This window comes from Hypoxylon fragiforme (genome assembly GCF_022984875.1).
Source record: "Hypoxylon fragiforme strain CBS 206.31 chromosome Unknown GGS25scaffold_5, whole genome shotgun sequence".
In the NCBI taxonomy this organism is placed as follows: domain Eukaryota; kingdom Fungi; phylum Ascomycota; class Sordariomycetes; order Xylariales; family Hypoxylaceae; genus Hypoxylon; species Hypoxylon fragiforme.
In genome coordinates, this window is record NW_026054760.1 from 204,817 (window position 1) to 220,867 (window position 16,051).

Consider the following 16,051-nt stretch of genomic DNA (forward strand, 5'->3'; position numbering starts at 1 on the left):
TGTATGAAATCGTATTGGATATCTCGATTGTAAAGAATTGTAAAAGTATTCGAAGAAGGAAAACAGACTCTACATAATCCGAGCATCGTCACAAATATATGAGCCTCTACTCCAGAACATGTAACCAGATCATAACAGTCACATAAATGAATCAGACAAGTGTGTAAAAAAAGGTTAAATTAAAACAAAAAAAGCAAAGCCAAGCCTGTCGTGAAGTCCAACTCCGTCAAAAAAGAGTACGCGTAGCAGTCCATATCCCCGTTCCACAATCCGACATAATTGGTGTTGTCCTGTAAGTCCAAGCCTAAACCTCCAAATTCGTTCACCAGTGTTTGAATTCCAGACTCCCTAACTCCTGTTTCCTCTACCGCCTTTAATTGGGCGGGTGGTCGTTTTAATTCCCGCCAATTAGGGCATCGATATCGATATATGCATCGAAGTCCAAGCCTGGCAACTCATCTCCCCATAGTAGTGGCTCGTCCTTGCCGTATGCCTCCAGCTGGTTGTCGAGACCGTCAGGGGCTTGATCAATAGGCGCATTGGGCAGGTTTCCGCTTGCCGCCTCAGGTGAATGGTTGAACTGAGTTTGAGGGGCGGTGCTTGCGACTGCAACGCTGGGCTTTAGCTGATTGGAGGTATAGGACGGCTGTTGTTCGATGTGATTAAACAGCTGCTGTTGGAAATCGACATTGTCGAATTGCTGCTGTTGGGGATCGATATTATTGAATGTCTGTTGGAAGTCGACACCGCCTAGATACTGCTGGTCGACACCATCGAATTGCTGCTGGAATACGCCATCGAGTTGTTGTTGGACACCATTGAGTTGTTGTTGGGTGGCACCATCGAGTTGCTGCTGAGTGTCGATATTATTGAATGTCTGTTGGAAGTCGACATTGTCCAGATATTGCTGGTCAACATCATCAAATTGCTGCTGGTCGACTCCATCAAATTGCTGATGGTCGGCACCATTGAGTTGCTGCTGGTCAACACCATTGAATTGCTGTTGGATGGCACCATCGAATTGCTGTTGAGTGTCGCTATTGAGTGTCTGTTGGAAGTCGACATTGTCCAGATATTGCTGGTCGACGCCATTGAGTTGTTGTTGGAAACTGTTGAGTTGCTGTTGTTGGAAATTGACATCATCCAGCTGCTCGACATAGTTCGGGCTGATAATGCTTCCCTGGCTGAGCGGGGGAGTTGGGTGAGCATTGCCAATTGTTTGGCCATTCGAGGTTCCCATCGCCTCGAAGCGAAGCTTCAACTCGTCCCTTTCTCTCTCGGCCCTGATGATAGCCTCTCGGAGTTGTGTGTTCTGAGTATCGGAGTCTCGTAGTCTTGTCTCCAAGCCCTCAACCTTTTCTTGGAACTCCTCAATTTCTTTCCGCAACGTAGTACGGCGTCGTGGCCGGTTTAGTGCTGCTATCTCCCCTTGCAGTTTGGCATGGTGATCTCGAATTGCGTTAATCTTGGCATTTGAGTCGGCCTTTACTGCGGCTAGGTCCTCCTTTGCTTGCTTCATGGTGTCCTTAAGAAGGGCGTAGATCTCTTTGTTTAATCCCTCCAGTTCCGTGTTTCGAACTTGAAGTCTTCGAAGCTCGGCGATGACGTGGGAGTTGTTAGAGTTGGTGGGGGGAGGACCCATGGAAGAGCTTGGAAGGGTCGGAGGGTTCAAAGGGTGGTCTACAGTTCGCGCCATCTTCGTGGCGGGAGCTCCGGAGTAGCCAGCCATGCTGCGCTTCATGGTTGGTATCTCGTGGGCTTGGTATGGTATTGAGAGAGGAAGTAAGAAGGTATGAAGCTGTCAACTGTTAGATCTGGATTTACTTTTGCCTTATAGCGTGTTGTGATTACGAAGAATTGGAGAACGTATTGTGATGAAACTTGAAAGTGTGATCAAATAGGTGTGGAGGATGAAGATATGATATTTTTTGGTAGGCTAACTAGAGATAAAATGTAGTACACGATTGGGAAATATTTTGGTGCCGGCAGGATGTATCAAAAGTTCACGCATACAGAGAATATAGAAAATGATGTGCTCACAGAAGGGTCTCTTGTACCTCGCCGGCCAGTCTTCAGATGAGTGAATATGATTTATGTGCGACCAGGTTTGGAGTTGTAGGATATCTTTGTAATCGTCCTGTAGGGCCTCTAGAAAGATGAAGTACGAACACGTTTGAGTATAGACACGCGTTGCTTGCCTCAGTTGTGGAAAAGTTGCTGAGAATAGGTGAGAGGAAGAAATACTTTCCAGAGCTGGCCACAGATTAAATAGTCTCTGGCGGGAGGGTGATTAGAGGATACAATGGTACGCGCCTGAATGGTATGCACTGAATGGCAGGAAAGAGACAATGGTACAGCCCTCTCAGACTGTGCTGAACTGGAAAACCGGGGTCTAGAATCAGAAGGACCCCTGTTTCCGGGGAGATCTTACACGTCTCCTAGGTGCCTCTATTCCGAACGTGTGGCACAGGCCAGTTAGTGACTCTACCACCCATTGAAATGGATGCGCTAAGGAAAGAATCGATCTGCAAAACTTAATCGTGCATAACTAGCGTGTAGATTCAGTTGCATTTCCATGGTACCGAAAAATAATCTGCTCAAAATGAATGGGAGAAATACCTGATTGGCTGATTTCCATTCAACAGTATGGTGATTCTACAATGGTCGAATCTCGTTAATCTGCTCAAGATATGCATGCCTCTACAGATAAGGAATTCGGGTAAAAAGACGTCAATAATATCTTAAATAGCTGATATATACCTAGCAACTACAATGATTATATAAGACATAGAGCAAGTAGTTACTAAGGAAACTAACTAGAATTTGTGCGGAGCTTTTATGACATATTGCTAGCGGAAGGTCTATATTTACAGAGTCTTTAGACGCGATTCTCGCCCGTCACCTTGTGGGCATGGAATATTACAATTACAGGTACAACAACTCTGGATACAACGGAGGATTAAATATGAGTTTCTAGAAGTGTGTATACTTTGCTACCAGAGAGGTTTGGTAGGAGACAATCGCTTGCTAAATGGCAACACCTTGGAGGTGAAACAAGAGAGGCCACAAGGGTACTGTGGACTATTTACTCCCACAGTTTAAATCCAAGATCAGACACATACCTAGGCGAACGGGCCACAAGTTGGTACCTACTACTATTGAGGCTAGGAAGATGATACCTGAATTGCCAGGACGCGTCTCCTAACACCCCGGTACCATGTACAGCTCAGACATAGCACTTATAACTCGCTCGTTGTTTGGCGAGTTATGTAACATAACCTGTGGTGAAGCAACGTATATACAGTATCTAGGGCTAATTGTAAGGCGTACAACCTCAATTGGTATCCCAGGAGACAATAACGCGTTCCTGACGCGTGAGTTAGAATTAGCTAATTGCACACCCCTTTCCTTTCCACCTTTCCAATTTTTCCGCGTCAATCACCGCCTGAGCGCATATAATATTTATCTACATTGCTTTCTATTTTACAAACGAACAAACATCCTTAAGTTGCTGAACAATACGTTGGTTGTAAGTCCAGAGTGTCGGCGAAACTTATGTGTTGCTGCAGTCAAATGCGAAGTCATTTTGATCACGTGATACCCCAGATTGTGGCTTTACCCACCCCCGCGACCCGAACCTTGCGTCCCATGTTTTAGTCAGTTCAAAATTCTCCGTAAACTGTTTAATTTTAGTTCGGACGGTTCCGAAAGCTCGGTCGCCCACCTTCCATTTTAGTTTCAGGACTGTTGTCTTATTGGACAACTGTATTTAATGGTTCCGTTCCTTGTCCGTACCCACCGGAACTTTCACAATTGAAGATAATTATTGACAGGTAAGAATCGTAAAGGCCCGTGCATAGACTCGTAAAACTTCGGACTCTATTTCAACATGACACTTGTTAAATGGACGATGTATTATTTGAAAACTGGTACTATATTATGAATACCTTTGACTGAGCTTATTTCTTTCTTTTTGCATAATAGTTACCGTGTCGCATAGCTGAACTTGATTACGGGCGGCGCGCTCCTCCCGTGTAATCACCAGCCTTACCCCCGTGGATTGGAGATAGCTTCAACCACCGGCATCGTTCTGAAGTCGAGAAGCTCCCCAGTATCGGCTTCCGAATCTGAGGATATCGCGACCTACGAAGCCACTATAGCCTTAACCTAGATAACCTAAAGCGAATGACATACTAGTAGTATAGATTGGCAGCGGCCAGCAAGTGTTATGGGAATAACTGTCTACGCGAAAACAAAAGTCGCGGCCTGCCAAGCATAGCTCCTACATCTCGCCCATACAAATCCGACAAACACGAAATCGCAAGAGATAACACATAACTTCTGGCAACCTAACTTAAAATTATGTTCTGTCTGCCCGTACACTTCATAGTAACGGGGTTCTGTCGTGATACAGAACCTAGAAGACGTTGTGCAACATCGTTATTACGCGGGTATCTCTATCATCTCTTAAAGAACTATAGAAGCTACGTATACATGTAGGTTAGTCGTCTTTATTTATTCTAACTAGCCTCTTGAATTACTAACTCTATCATAATTTACACTCTGAGGGACCGTTGATAATAAAGATCGCCAGTACATATTCGTCTCGCTTTACTCTGTGGCTTTCAGGTTACGGTCCTGACCTTCTCAACTCCAAATGGTTTCCTTTAATTTCAGTGCCTATGTCACGCGCCGATTAATTTTAAGTAGGCATGATTCTTTTCTTTGCTGAAGGGTCCCCACCGGCGCGTTATCACCTACGTAGCTACTAGTTACTGGAAGGTGGACATATTGCTGTTCTCAGAGATCTCCAACTGCAATAGATGAAGCCCAACGCCTCCCATCACGAAGGGGAACCTAGAAGATGCGGAACAACATCGTACCTAATTGTTCGTCGATATTCAGAGTCTTCTCGGAAGCTATAGAGGTTACCTACCTACATAGGTATACACGTAAGCTGTTTCTGTTCTATCTAGGTCCGAAGTCAGCCCCCAGGGAGACCTTTAAAACCTTTGAATAACGGATGTTGGGAGTAGAGATATACATGCCATGATTGGAGTGATCATAAGTAGGATGATGATACGTCTTCTAATAATAGAAAAGGAGATCAACGGACCTTGGGATCATAGAAGAGCTATTAGCTATATTTAATCTACACATTATAAGACACATATGCTGACCCTCGTTACAACCTAGCTCACTTATAGACGGTATTTCCCATGTTTCCAAAGCCTGTATAACAACTAGAGCTTTAAATTTTGCGTTTCTATGGAATGTTGACCCAAGGTTCAGACCAACCCAACTACATCTCCGACCCCCTCTGGTATAGTTAAGTTGGTTATAATATACGACCACTTCCGGTGTAATATATACACGACCCTCTTTGGTATATTACACTTACCAAAATTGCTGGTATACACCAAAAATGAGTCTCGCAAGAATCGTCGGCGCCCTTACCCAAATTACAAGTTAATGCTATTCCCAACCACGCCGTCGCTCCCGTCATTACCGGTAATACAACCCTATTAAGCATAGACCCTATTAGCAATACCACCAAAATTACTAATAAGCACTAACAGTGGCTGTATACTATAGCTAGTATGGCTGGTATCCACTATAAATACACGTTATTACACCCAATTCAATTACACGGGACATAAAAGTATAATTGGGTGGATTTAAAAAGTGGATCTGATATAGTTGGATTGGGTTGGATGTAATACACTTGGTATACACCGGTGTAATAGCGTGTAGTTGGTCCGAACCCTGTAACAGTTGACCTAGTAGCTATCTAGAACAAAGAGTACTAACCTGCATGAATACACACCTACCTATGTAGTCTCTGTAGTTATCATAGAATAGCAGAAGTACTGAGTGAGTAGGTAGATTAAGTAGAGTGTACTAGAGTGTATATATGCCTAGGCATACAGCGTGGTCCTCGCCCTCCTAGGAGGTCAAATGTCACGCGTATAGAGACAACTGTGACTACATACCAACCTACCTACACAACTACTTCCTACCATTGAGCCCCCTCTACATACAAGAGCTACCAAATGATCCTCAATTGACGATACCCAGTCTCTGGTTTCCCCACGGCTCCTGTCCCAACTTCCGGCGACAAACTTCTTCCAGAGTCTAGACAGAAGACTGAAAAGGTTTCCAGCGTTTCTGTACCTCAAGGGCTATCATCAATGAGAAAGAGAGTAGGAGAGAATAGCCAAGGACGTCTATCCGGAAGCAGCAACTGAATCGATAATAGTCTCACGTTATAGAACTCAACCACCTTGATTAGGTAGGTACTAGGTACCACAAACAACAGAAGCAACGAAAAATATTCCGTATAACACCACATCACTTCAAATCTTTGGTGTATAATCTATTTGATCGCGTTGGTAGATCTACCAAGAACCCTACCAGCACAAACACCGGCAGACATCTTACCTTCCTCGAATTTGCTACAAGGACAAGCAGGCACATCACAGCAATCACATCCTCAAGATTTCACACGATCAAACAAGATATACCTAAACAAGATGTTTTTCCAAAGGGGGATAACATAGGTATCGCTCAATAGAAACCGTATCAAATCATACTAAATACACAAAACCAAGCCTCCCCCGCCCGGAACCCAAATTTCTGCCGGCACCCCCAAAAAAGGAAAAAGGAAAAAGCGCCGACAAAAACCTCGATCCCAAACTCGGGTTGCTAGCTAGGTAGTTATATACACAAGAACCATACGGACGCAATTTATCCTATCCTATAATCCTGTACACTCATCATCATCGTCCATCTTACACCGTTTCCTTGTTGAACTCCTCATATTTGAACAACTGGGTATAAAAGGCCTAGATCGCGGTTGTGACAGCCGTGACCACGGGCTGGAGGGTGGTGGCAGTGGCAGCGAAGCCGCCGGTAGGCTCGTTCTGGCCGTCGGTGGCGAGGAGGCCGACGGTGGGCTGGGGCTGGCCATTGGTGGGCTGGGGCACATTGATGGTGGCGGCGGCGAAGCCATTGGTGGGCTCGTTCTGGCCGCCAGTGGGCTCGTTCTGGCCGTCGGTGGCGAGGAGGCCGTTGGTGGGCTCGTTCTGGCCGCCGGTGGCGAGGAGGCCGTTGGTGGGCTCGTTCTGGCCGCCGGTAGGCTCGTTCTGGCCGTCGGTGGCGAGGAGGCCGACAGTGGGCTGGGGTTGGTCATTGGTGGGCTGGGGTACGCCGATAGTGGCGGCGGCGAAGCCGTTGGTGGGCTGGTTCTGGCCGCCGGTGGCGGCGAGGAGGCCGTCGGTGCGCGGAGGCTGGTCATTGGTAGGCTGGGGCTCGTCGATGGTGGCGGCGATGGCGGTTTTGGTGGTATCTTCGGTGTTAATAGGGGGGTCGTCCTCGGTGTTGTCGGTGGTGGTGGGCGTATTGACGGTTCGGGTCAACGTGGTAAGAGTGGTGGGGACAGCGCCTTCGATGATGACGCTCAAACTCTCCTGCGGGGCCCGACCGGCAATGGTGGTGCCAGTGGCCGCGGGGCCTACGATGACGGTGGTCTGCTCGGCGGCTGCGAATTCGGTGCCGTTGGTCTCGCCCGCAGGGATCTCGATGACGGGGGGCTCCTCAGCGGGGGAGGTATCGTTCCCCTGTTGTGGGTCCCGAGCGGCGATGCCGGCGCCGGAGATCAGAGCAGGGCCGGGGATGGTGTACTGGAGGCCGGTGGTGTAGATGTTGACCAAGATACCGGGGTCGTTGGCAGTGTACAGCTTGGTACCCACAACACCAGCTGGGACTTCGGTACCGGAGCCAGTGACCTCGAGGTTGAAGCACTGGGGATAGGCTTGAGCACCGTTGACCTCGCCGGCGCTGTGGAGAGAGATGGTCTCGTGGCGAAGGACGTAGTTGCCAGGGGCGATGTTGGCAGGAATCTGAACGTTCCAGGTGTTGCCGTCCTTCATGAGCTGATCGGAACCCCAGAAGCCGTTGGTGACAGAGTCGTCGATCAAGCCAACCTCGGCGATCTTGAAGAATTCTAGGGAGGCGGGATCGACAGTCTCGCAAGAGCCCTTGCAAGATGCTAGGTAATCTATCATAGGACCTTTGTGGGATTCGGGCCACGTATTCCAAGTGACGGCAATGCTGCTGCCAGCCTTAACTTGAGCGGTGGCGCCACCTGGGGAGGCTGACTTGTGGCAGATGATGTCGGCGCTACCGAAGCTGTTGGGCTCAACGAATCCATTGTCGGCCTGACCGGTGGTCCAACCGATGACGACGGGAGGATTGTCCTGGTATGGGAAGGTAGTAGGGTCGTATCCTTGATAATTAACACCGTCGATAACAATGTGGTCAACGTGACCGTGTGCGGCGACGGTGGCCGCGGACATAAGCGCCGCGACTAGGGGAGAGAGCTTCGTGGAAGACATGTTGTTGGTAGTTTGAGGTGAGTTGGATGAGATGTGATTGTGATTGTAAGTGGAAAGAAGCAAGATATATATATGTCTTGAACGAAGTATAAAACGTAGGTATCAAGATACTTACTTGCTCTCACCGAGAGGTAAAGAATGGCTTAGACGTAGTCTAAAAAAAGACAAAGATGCCAATGAGTGAATATAGAAATTGATCGACTTTCGAACTGATCAACGAAGAGGTATAGCCTACCCGACAGCATGATCTCGCAATGTTATATGCCTGGATGTTGGGCTAGGCACCTGGGCATGCACGTCTAGAGCTGCTATATCATCGTATACCTCGTTAACGATTATATAATTGCAGTTGGCTAAGATCCACAGGACCCCTAAGCTTGACAAGGACTCCACGTCGTCGAAGGAAGAAAGATGCAGATTTCGATACACTCTAAGGCAGGCGTAAGTAGTGACTAATGGTCGCAGACCTTGAATGGTAGCCAACCCCTGACTTCAATTTCTATGCCGTCCCGTCTGAAGTAGGCCGGGTACCTAGTGTATTGTAGTAGTAGTAGGAAGCTGGCAGGGTAGCTTTGGAGCTATGCCAGCTACTTACTGGGTTAGTTCGGTATAACTAGTTAACCTGGACCTTATTCTAAACAATGATTATGTCACGCCTTGGCGGTTGATGCGACAGATGGAACTTGGGTAGATAGTTCCCTGGCTATATTAAGATCATGAGAGACAGCCAAGGTGACTATGTTGCCATCGACTACTACGTAACTAGTTGACGTTCTGAATAGCATCTTCAACGTCGTGTTCGGGTCGTAGAATAGCTAGTATTTTACGACATTAAACGAGCTGGAAGTCAAACTTCACGAGAGGAGGAAAAAAAGACGACAGGGGCAGCTTAGCTAACAGTTGGCCATCCACTGTTTCAAGCTGTGATAAAACCAAAAGGGTGGGCGAGACGATGTTCTTAGTTTGAATACGCCATCGGTAGCCGCCTCGTGGAGGCGACCCTATAGAACGGCCCGCGACAGAGCCGCCAAGGGAAAATTACCCGGCCAAGCTAAATCCGTCCTGGGTATTTTCACCACTAAGAGTATTCAACACTTTGAGCGCAATGTGTCTAGTGTAGAAAAAAATATGAAAAGTCAGCACGTTTCATGATGATTGTAGAGAGTATGATGTTGATAGTATACAGATACGTCATTATGAGAAGTGAGGTGACTGCTGATGGCCCTAAGGCCTAACGGTACACCGATGCAAGATTCAATAGTCATATTCTGGGCAGATCCACGTGGAATTGCCGTTGTCACAGGTACCATATTACTCTATCTTGCATGGATCGTGGAACAGCGTTGTATTGAATGTATCTGTATAACAACTGAATCGGCGGGGGATCATCGCTGGCATTGATTATGTGAGGCAGAGCAAATGTGTGTATTCGTACCGCATCATCCGAACAGCTGGACTCATAGATGAATCGTCAAAAAGGGGAGAGATCGTCAAAAAAAAAGGAGAGGAGGATTCAAAAGAAAAGGTTAGGAGAAAAGGAAAAAAGGAAATGACTAACCTTAAACTGATGACTAACCTTAAACTAACCACTAACCTTAACCCCTAATCCCTGCGTCCATCACCCCAAGATCCACTTCCCCGTTTCGCTTCGCCATAAACGGTAATCTTAGCCGGAAGCCCGGCTTCATTAGTAATTCCGACAATTTCCCTTTGCCCCTAATCGGCTTGCATTGTGATATGTTTCTAGGGTAGTATGTACTATGTACTATCCATTGCGCATCCATTGCGCCAAGTATATTTACTAAATTACGACGAAAAGGTCCAGGAACGAATTCGAGAACGAGATGGTCCGACAAGCTTCTGGTGACGAAAGCCAAGAAATAGTTAGTTCAACCCTATGAGTTTGACTGCCACTAGCTTTACTTGTCATCACCAATATTAGTGTCGCTATGCATTAGTTATTATGTATGCCCAGGTGTACGGCAAATGCGAAGGTGGGATATGCCGGGCAGAATAAGCCCCCCGACTTCCCGGACGGAGAACAGCCACGCTGAGCTCGGGATGTCATCTGATTCTGCCTTGCCGTCATTTGATGTGGTGTGAAGTATTATATATAGTACCCGCAGGTATAAATATTCCACGGCCCGTCCCATCCATTCGACATTGTATCACTTCAGCTGCGTGGGGGACAATAAGGGGGACAAAGCGCAAATGTTTCCATTTGACAAAACAATATTAACTAATAGGAGACTGGAACTTTTTACGAATCGGTATTGGCGGAGACGACATGGTAAGATCTCATATGACCTGTTATCCTACCTAGGCAGTGACCAGCACGTTTCAGGCCGGAAAGCGAATAGCTTTAAATAAAAAGGGCATTGTCAAATATGCTACGCCGCTTTGGATGAATTAATCTACTATAGGAATCCTTATTCATCACATATCAGCTTTCACAATAACTAGATAAAATCAGGTCATCTTTATAAACTTTTATTCAAAAACTTTGTATAGGTCTATGCCAGACACATAGAATCCGTCTCGTTTGTTCATTCGTATGTTCGTTTATTTCGTACATTTCGAATAGGGGGTGGGGGGGATATCAAGCGTATCTCGTGAAATGCATTTGCTCTTGCTCTGCTTTCGCTGCTGCTTTTCTTATTTTTCTTTTTCCTTCACACGCAATATAAGCCCATGTTTGAGTAGGGAATGGCACGAGGCCCGTCATACCTCAACACCTCAACTCCGTTTCTCTTATTTACTGATGACGCAACCCCGGTCGTCTCCCAAATTTCACTAAAACCATCTTGGCAACACTAAATGTGCGGAGTGGTAGGGGTCTTAAAATTCACCTTCGCCGCCGCCTCCTGCGACGCTGGCAGTCCAAAGACCCACAAGTCCCCACCAACTGACCTTCCACCCTCTCCAAAGTCCCTCGAACCCCTGACCCCTTTTATACACCACCTCGGCCACCTTAGGCTGCTTCGCTTTCCTATTGCGAGGCGACGTCTTAGTCGGCACAGCATAGGCAGCGCGAGAGCCTTCGTCGGCGACGATAGTGTACATAGTTCCGAACACGCCGTTGCACGGCCCGGGTTCAATGATGGCGTCCATCTTGCCATTTTCATCCAGGGCCTCGAGATAGGTGTGGTCCTGTAGAACCACCATCTGGCCGCGACGAAGTACCGTTTCTAAAGGTAACTTGACAAATAGTGACGCGCACGAAGTGCAAAATTTGGCGACAGAAAATGTCATAGGCGATTGCTCGCGGTCGATAAGGAACTGCGAGCGGAGAACGAGGGGTGTGGATAGTGTGAGGAATGGGTGGACGAGAGAGTTCAGGATGGTGGGGGCTATCAGGGATGAAGGACAAATCCACGAAGGGAGAGCCCTCAGAGTTGCTAGTGTGCGACGTGGCGCCCGTCCAGTGGATGTGACAATTAATCTCGTCCGGACAAGATCGAGAGGGGCCAGAGCAAGTCCGGTTGCGACAGCAGCCGCGGCAGCTACGCAAAGGGAAGCCCATGGGTAAGGCGATGCGATATCGACCAGTCTGTCGACGTCATCCTTAAGTCCCAAATCTGGAACGTTGAATAACGCACTTAGGAGACTTCGCGACCAGTTCTCTAGTAGTGACTGCAGCACTGTATAGAGGAATGTAGCGTTGGTCCCCTTCCAAACTCCCCACATCGACTCTTTTGACCATAGCTGGGATATCACATCAAGTATGGAATCGGGCCTCTTGAGAGCAAGCTGATGTGGAAGGAGTGCGGGCCTCGTAGGTGACTTCGGACGATCTATCGGCGACGATGCTCTTCGTTTCGACCGTGAGGACGGCGTAGGTGTATATGGAGTATTAGTAGTGAAGTATGCGGCCTCCTCCGGGTCAGAATCGGAGTCGGCACCCTATAAGTCATATTAGCACCACCATTGGGCTGTAAAAAATTATGAGCTGGTGAAAAATTGTTTATCGTACCTCTTCCCATACGTTCTTTGGACTGATAAGGCTTGGGCTAGCTTTAGGTTCGTCGGTAAGGGTTGGTATGCTTGGAGCACGCAAGCCCTTAGACGAGTTCGAATTGCTTAAGCCTCCTACATCATCTTGAAGTCTCACTTGTAAGATCGTCTTGGCTACCTCGAAAGGTTGGGCCATAACGACGGATGTATACTTCCATATTAACTCGTCGACTAGGCTTTTGATAGACTGGACAGTCGAAGGGGAGAAGTCCTCTAGGTGGTCCTTGTAATCTATATCTGGAAATATGTCACGCGCCCTGGATGCATATTTGTTCGATGTCGTTGCTACCGCTGCTGGTGTAGTGGTAACATTTCCATGTGAAAACGGATTCGGTTGGGACGGGAGAGCCCCAACCTGCTCTCCTATAGAGGGCGGTATATAATAAGGGCGCAGAGGATTAACGCCTTCTTTTGGTGAAGACATATCGGGTGGGAATGTGAATGGAAATTAGGAGGGGTTTATTTCATAACTGATTTACGCCCAAGCTGTTCCGGTGCAAAAGATTCCAAGAGTGGCATGTGGATGTGGAGTATCGTAAGTACAGAAAAGTACGAAAAGAGGAATAAATTATCGATGGCGGTATTAGCTAAGCAAGGGTACGGAGGGGTTGGACTTATGTAATGTGAGATTGAATTTTAATGGCTGCATAAATCTTATGCAGATTTTAATGAAGAACTAACTACCTAACTATTGGGGAGTCGGAAAAAAAACTGCAGCTCGGAGTTAATGAGGGGAAGTTGCAGTTGACTCAAGCTCTCCAAAAAATGGGTTCGGTCTCCGGTCGATGGATAAGATAAGAAAAACCTCAGGCACCGGGCACCTCATAGAAAGAAGAATTAAAATCGGAGCTAGGTCATAATTCGCAGTCTTCCTATTCGTCGATTCTGTCGCGTCGCATTTTATCGCTGAACTTCTTTTTTTGAATATCCTAGTTTGGTCTTTTTTTTCTTCTTGTTAGATGCACGCACTTTTCAACGTACAAGCTCGTTGGTCCCGAGACTCTGGAATACTACCATGACAACTCTCAATTACTGAAGAAATATTGTATTCGCCTGATTGATTAACCCCTCGATATAGTTGTAAATACTTCCCTTGTCCCTCTATATCTCTATAGACCTTTTTTTCTATCTTGTCCCCCCCCATCGCCGCAATCCCCGAGCTCTTGAACCCGCTCTTCAATCGCAATTCTCCGATATTGTAGTGCCACAATGGCGACGCCCCGAAGCTTCATTCGAAGCATACCAAAAATTCAATTCCGCTCTATACAATCCTCTTCACAATTTAACCGACCTGCATTCTCGATATGTACGAGATTAAGACCGAATGCGCCGTTAATACGTCACACTCGAGCGAGCGCCACTCTATTGCGACAGTTTAGCACCACCCCCATACACCAACATGGCCACATACATCCACCGAAGCCAGGCGAGGAGTAAGAACCTCCACACGACTACTACTACTTTTAACGGTGCGCATAAGTTAACGTCTAATTAGGCTCTACGTCACATTCATCGACAAAGAGGGAAGAGAGCACAAAATAGCCGTATCGAAAGGCGACAACCTCCTCGATATCGCCCAGGCGCATGATCTAGAGATGGAGGGAGCTTGCGGCGGCTCGTGCGCGTGCTCCACATGCCATGTCATCGTCCTCGACGAGGAATACTACGATAAGATGCCCGAGCCCGAGGATGACGAGAACGATATGCTGGATCTAGCGTTCGGATTAACCGAGACAAGTCGTCTAGGCTGCCAGGTGGTCATGACCAAGGAGCTCGATGGTGTGCGAGTCAAACTCCCCTCCATGACGAGGAATCTGCAAGCGAGCGATTTCGGTTCGAAATAATGAGAATAATTGCGTAATTAATTGAAGGAAGATTAAAAGATGAATGACCGAGGACATAGAAACTCGACATTTGAAGGATCGAATGAATTGTACCAATGGATATTATTGTCCGAGGTATCTACAGCATATGGCATGGCAATGGATGGCAATGGCGGCTTTGAAAAAAAAACTGACAGGTTAGGATTGTGAGTCTGTATCGGGTTACCACGGAACGAGCCATGAAATGTATTATATCGCTAGCTGAATTAGCTTGCTGGCTTGGAGATAGACCGAAACCTCAACTCTAACGAGATCATGTTCATGAAAGTAAATTATGTTCTTCGGTTTTGGTATCATTCCATGCTATAACAAGTCTGAGAAATCCGCATTTACACACCTATAATGACAGCTTCCATGATGACAGCTTATCACTCCGTAGATAGCTCACGCCTCTTCAATGGCGCCCTTCTTCATCTTCCCTCCACCACCCGCAATCAAATCCAGGAACCCCTGCCGACTCATCGCATGAACCTTCTCCTGGCGCCTCTGCACACCGACCACCCCATCCTTCCTCGCGTCCTTCTCCGCGTCCGCCGCCCGCTCCTGCGCCTCTCTCACGGCTCGGAACAGCATGATGACACCGCGATGGGCGACCTTGCGCAGCCGCTTCTCCGTCTGCTGGATCTCGCCCGTGCTCGTCTCCGCAACGCCGGTCTCCGCGTCCACGGTGCCGATCACCACGTCCTTGACGCGCCCCTTCTCCTGCGCCAGCCGCTTCTGCTCCCGCATGTGGCGCCGCGCTTTCGACTCCAGCGCGTTATCGACAGCATCTTTGGCCGCTTGGTGCGCCTCGGCGCTGCGCGAGAGCACGGGATCGGAGCGCCGCGTTGTAGAGAGCTTGGTCGACAGGATCTTAGACATCGAGGTTGCGAAGGCGTCCGGGTCGTTGCGCTTCGACTTAGATTTGCGGAGCGGTATCGTGTTGGGGTCTACGTCCGAGCCGGCCTCGTCTTCGGAGTCGAAGTCTGATTCTTCTTCATCGTCTTCATTTTCCTCTTCGGATTGGCCGTGGTTTGAGGCCTTGTCGGCGGGTGTGTCTTTGGCGGGTTTCTGGAGTTGCTTCTTGGGTTGCTTTACGGGAAACTTGGCGCGCGCTGCGTCGAGGTCAGAATCTGATCCTGCATCGGAATCTGAGTCTGCGCCAGAAGAGACGTCATCCATGACAATGTTGTCGAGATCTTCATCGTCAGAATCTAGCAAATTGACAGGTCGAAACTCGGGATTGGTAGTATCTTCATCTGAGTCGCTATGATACTTGGTGGTGACCTTCTTCTGCTTCTTTTTCGGTCTCTGTTGTTTGGACTTTGAGGTGAAATCTTGGTGATTTCGCTTTTTCGATATTGGTCCCGCCATTGTGATGTGGATGTGCCGACTTTCTACTTTTTGATGTGTAGATTGTTAGGTAGGTAGGTGTTATTATTTATTTATTATTGGTCTTGAAACTTTTGAACTTTTTTGCACCAAAAAACTTCCTTCAATTGCTACGGCGCCCCACTTAGAGCTGGCTGATAAGATAACGCTAGGCTGACCGCCTGCCAAGAATATTACCTACTATGCAAACCTATGTACCAGAATATGCACGGTACGAAGGTACTTGCAATTTTAATGTTCAAACTTGTGAAGTTCAAATTTATGAATTGATGTTACTCATTCAAATCTACGATTGTTCAACATCTAAAACAAGCTCGCTTCTATCTGTATCCTCTATCTTCGTCTCTATTTTCATATAGTATGCCTACTCTTCGCTCGTTTACAATG

At 47.5% G+C, this 16,051-nt stretch overlaps 5 protein-coding genes across 5 annotated transcripts; 1 reads left to right on the forward strand and 4 right to left on the reverse strand.

Moving 5' to 3' along the window:
• Positions 1 to 394: 394 nt before the first annotated feature.
• Positions 395 to 1,741, reverse strand: GGS25DRAFT_521269 (uncharacterized protein; the record flags this gene model as incomplete). The annotated part of the gene is made up of 1 exon (XM_049264028.1): positions 395 to 1,741. One exon carries the CDS (start codon positions 1,739 to 1,741, stop codon positions 395 to 397), a length of 1,347 nt encoding a protein of 448 aa, XP_049116247.1.
• Positions 1,742 to 6,548: 4,807 nt separating this feature from the next.
• Positions 6,549 to 9,005, reverse strand: GGS25DRAFT_261386 (glycosyl hydrolase family 61-domain-containing protein). Its single transcript, XM_049257295.1, has one exon. The coding sequence runs from the start codon at positions 8,394 to 8,396 to the stop codon at positions 6,846 to 6,848; it is 1,551 nt and encodes a 516-aa protein (XP_049116248.1). The 5' UTR covers positions 8,397 to 9,005; the 3' UTR covers positions 6,549 to 6,845.
• Positions 9,006 to 10,870: 1,865 nt separating this feature from the next.
• GGS25DRAFT_488909 (mitochondrial carrier domain-containing protein) lies at positions 10,871 to 13,026 on the reverse strand. Its single transcript, XM_049260858.1, has 2 exons — positions 12,370 to 13,026; positions 10,871 to 12,299 (listed from the first exon to the last, which is right to left on the reverse strand). Exons 1-2 carry the CDS (start codon positions 12,832 to 12,834, stop codon positions 11,235 to 11,237), a joined length of 1,530 nt encoding a protein of 509 aa, XP_049116249.1. The 5' UTR covers positions 12,835 to 13,026; the 3' UTR covers positions 10,871 to 11,234.
• Positions 13,027 to 13,254: 228 nt separating this feature from the next.
• On the forward strand, positions 13,255 to 14,566 carry GGS25DRAFT_488910 (ferredoxin). The gene is made up of 2 exons (XM_049260859.1): positions 13,255 to 13,843; positions 13,906 to 14,566. The coding sequence occupies exons 1-2, from the start codon at positions 13,620 to 13,622 to the stop codon at positions 14,252 to 14,254; spliced, it is 573 nt and encodes a 190-aa protein (XP_049116250.1). The 5' UTR covers positions 13,255 to 13,619; the 3' UTR covers positions 14,255 to 14,566.
• GGS25DRAFT_488912 (Rrp15p-domain-containing protein) lies at positions 14,415 to 15,728 on the reverse strand. The gene is made up of 2 exons (XM_049260860.1): positions 14,631 to 15,728; positions 14,415 to 14,490 (listed from the first exon to the last, which is right to left on the reverse strand). Exon 1 carries the CDS (start codon positions 15,644 to 15,646, stop codon positions 14,678 to 14,680), a length of 969 nt encoding a protein of 322 aa, XP_049116251.1. The 5' UTR covers positions 15,647 to 15,728; the 3' UTR covers positions 14,415 to 14,490; positions 14,631 to 14,677.
• Between the last annotated feature and the right edge of the window lie 323 nt (positions 15,729 to 16,051).